The sequence below is a fragment of the Octopus bimaculoides genome, chromosome 8 (assembly GCF_001194135.2).
Source record: "Octopus bimaculoides isolate UCB-OBI-ISO-001 chromosome 8, ASM119413v2, whole genome shotgun sequence".
NCBI classification, from domain to species: Eukaryota; Metazoa; Mollusca; class Cephalopoda; order Octopoda; family Octopodidae; genus Octopus; species Octopus bimaculoides.
In genome coordinates this window covers 93,448,783-93,450,103 of record NC_068988.1, presented here as the reverse complement: position 1 = coordinate 93,450,103, position 1,321 = coordinate 93,448,783, and the positions used below count along the sequence as shown (strand labels likewise).

At 36.8% G+C, this 1,321-nt stretch overlaps 1 protein-coding gene across 3 annotated transcripts in view; it reads right to left on the bottom strand.

Annotated features, from left to right (window-relative positions):
• Positions 1-1,321, bottom strand: part of LOC106869519 (transcription cofactor vestigial-like protein 2) — a 147,271-nt gene that overhangs the window by 71,804 nt on the left and 74,146 nt on the right. The window contains exon 1 of one of the 3 annotated variants that reach the window (XM_014915287.2): positions 160-609. The exons of the other annotated variants lie outside the window; for them this stretch is intronic. Coding sequence (XP_014770773.1) covers positions 160-174 — 15 coding nt within the window. The 5' untranslated portion in view covers positions 175-609. Of the gene's footprint in view, positions 1-159; positions 610-1,321 lie in introns of those variants that run through there. 3 annotated transcript variants of the gene reach the window in all.

Below are 1,321 nucleotides of genomic sequence, written 5' to 3'. Positions count from 1 at the left end.
ATATATATGTATGTATGTATGTATGTATGTATGTATGTATGTATGTAGTTGGATGGACGGGTGTTTTAGCCGGTTGATAAGTTTACGAAAAAAAAAAAAAAGAACAAAAAAATGCAGACCAGACAAAATGCAGAATTTCTCATGAAAATCTCCACCTACCTGTAAACAGCACATATTTCATTAAAAGCAATCCTTTCCTTCTCTTCTTAATTACACCAAAACAAACAAACAAACAAACAAACAAACAGACTACACAAACACAAAGCAAACAGAACAACAAAACAACAAGCAACACGCAACAGCGGCTGTGACAATGGTAGTTTCGTAAAATGTATTCTCGCATCAAGTGTAACGCCGTAAGCTTTCAAACATCATAATTCTATTATTGTTTTCTGGCCGCATAATGTTCTCGGAGATGATGTTGTAGTTACTGTTGTTGTTGTTGTTGTTGTTGTTGTTGACGATGCTAATGATGATGGTGATCGTGATGAGGGTGCTGTTGTTGTGGTTGTTGTTGTTCTTGTTTCTGTTGAGTTGTACATGTTGCAGCAGCTACAGACTACTTTGTTGCTCCACAACAATTCCATCGCTTCTTTTAGCAAAAGAAGATTCTGGTTTTTCGAGGGTGGGGGTGGGGTGGGGGCGCGGGTAACGGCATCGGTGCGAGGATGCAGGGTGGGGATAGTGGTGGTGGGTAGAGGAAAAGAGAGAATGAGAGAGAGAGAGAGAGAGAGAGAGAGAGAAAGAGAGGAATGTTTCAGACGAGAGGGAAAGTGAGAGAGATGGGGGAGGCTGTGAGGGAAAGATGCAAGAATAAAAAGATGGATGGATAGAAAGATGTAGGTTATTTATATGTGTGCGTGTGTGTGTGTATGTGTGTATGTATATATATATATATACACACTCACATATATGTGTGTGTGTATATGTATATATATATATATTTATAAATATATATACATATATATATATATATGTGTGCATATATATATATATAGATAGATAGATAGATAGATAGATAGATAGATAGATAGATAGATAGATAGATAGATAGATAGATATGTATACATAAAGATATACGGCGGGCTTCTTTCAGTTTCCGTCTACCGAATCCACTCACAAGTCCCGAGACTAAAGTAGAAGACACTTGCCCAAGGTGCCACGCAGTGGGACTGAACTCGGAACTGTGTGGTTGGTAAACACGCTAGTTACTACACAGCCATTCTTGCGTATATATATATATATATATATATGTATGTATGAATGTATGTATGTGTGTATGTATGTATCTATTATACATGTAGATATATATATATATATG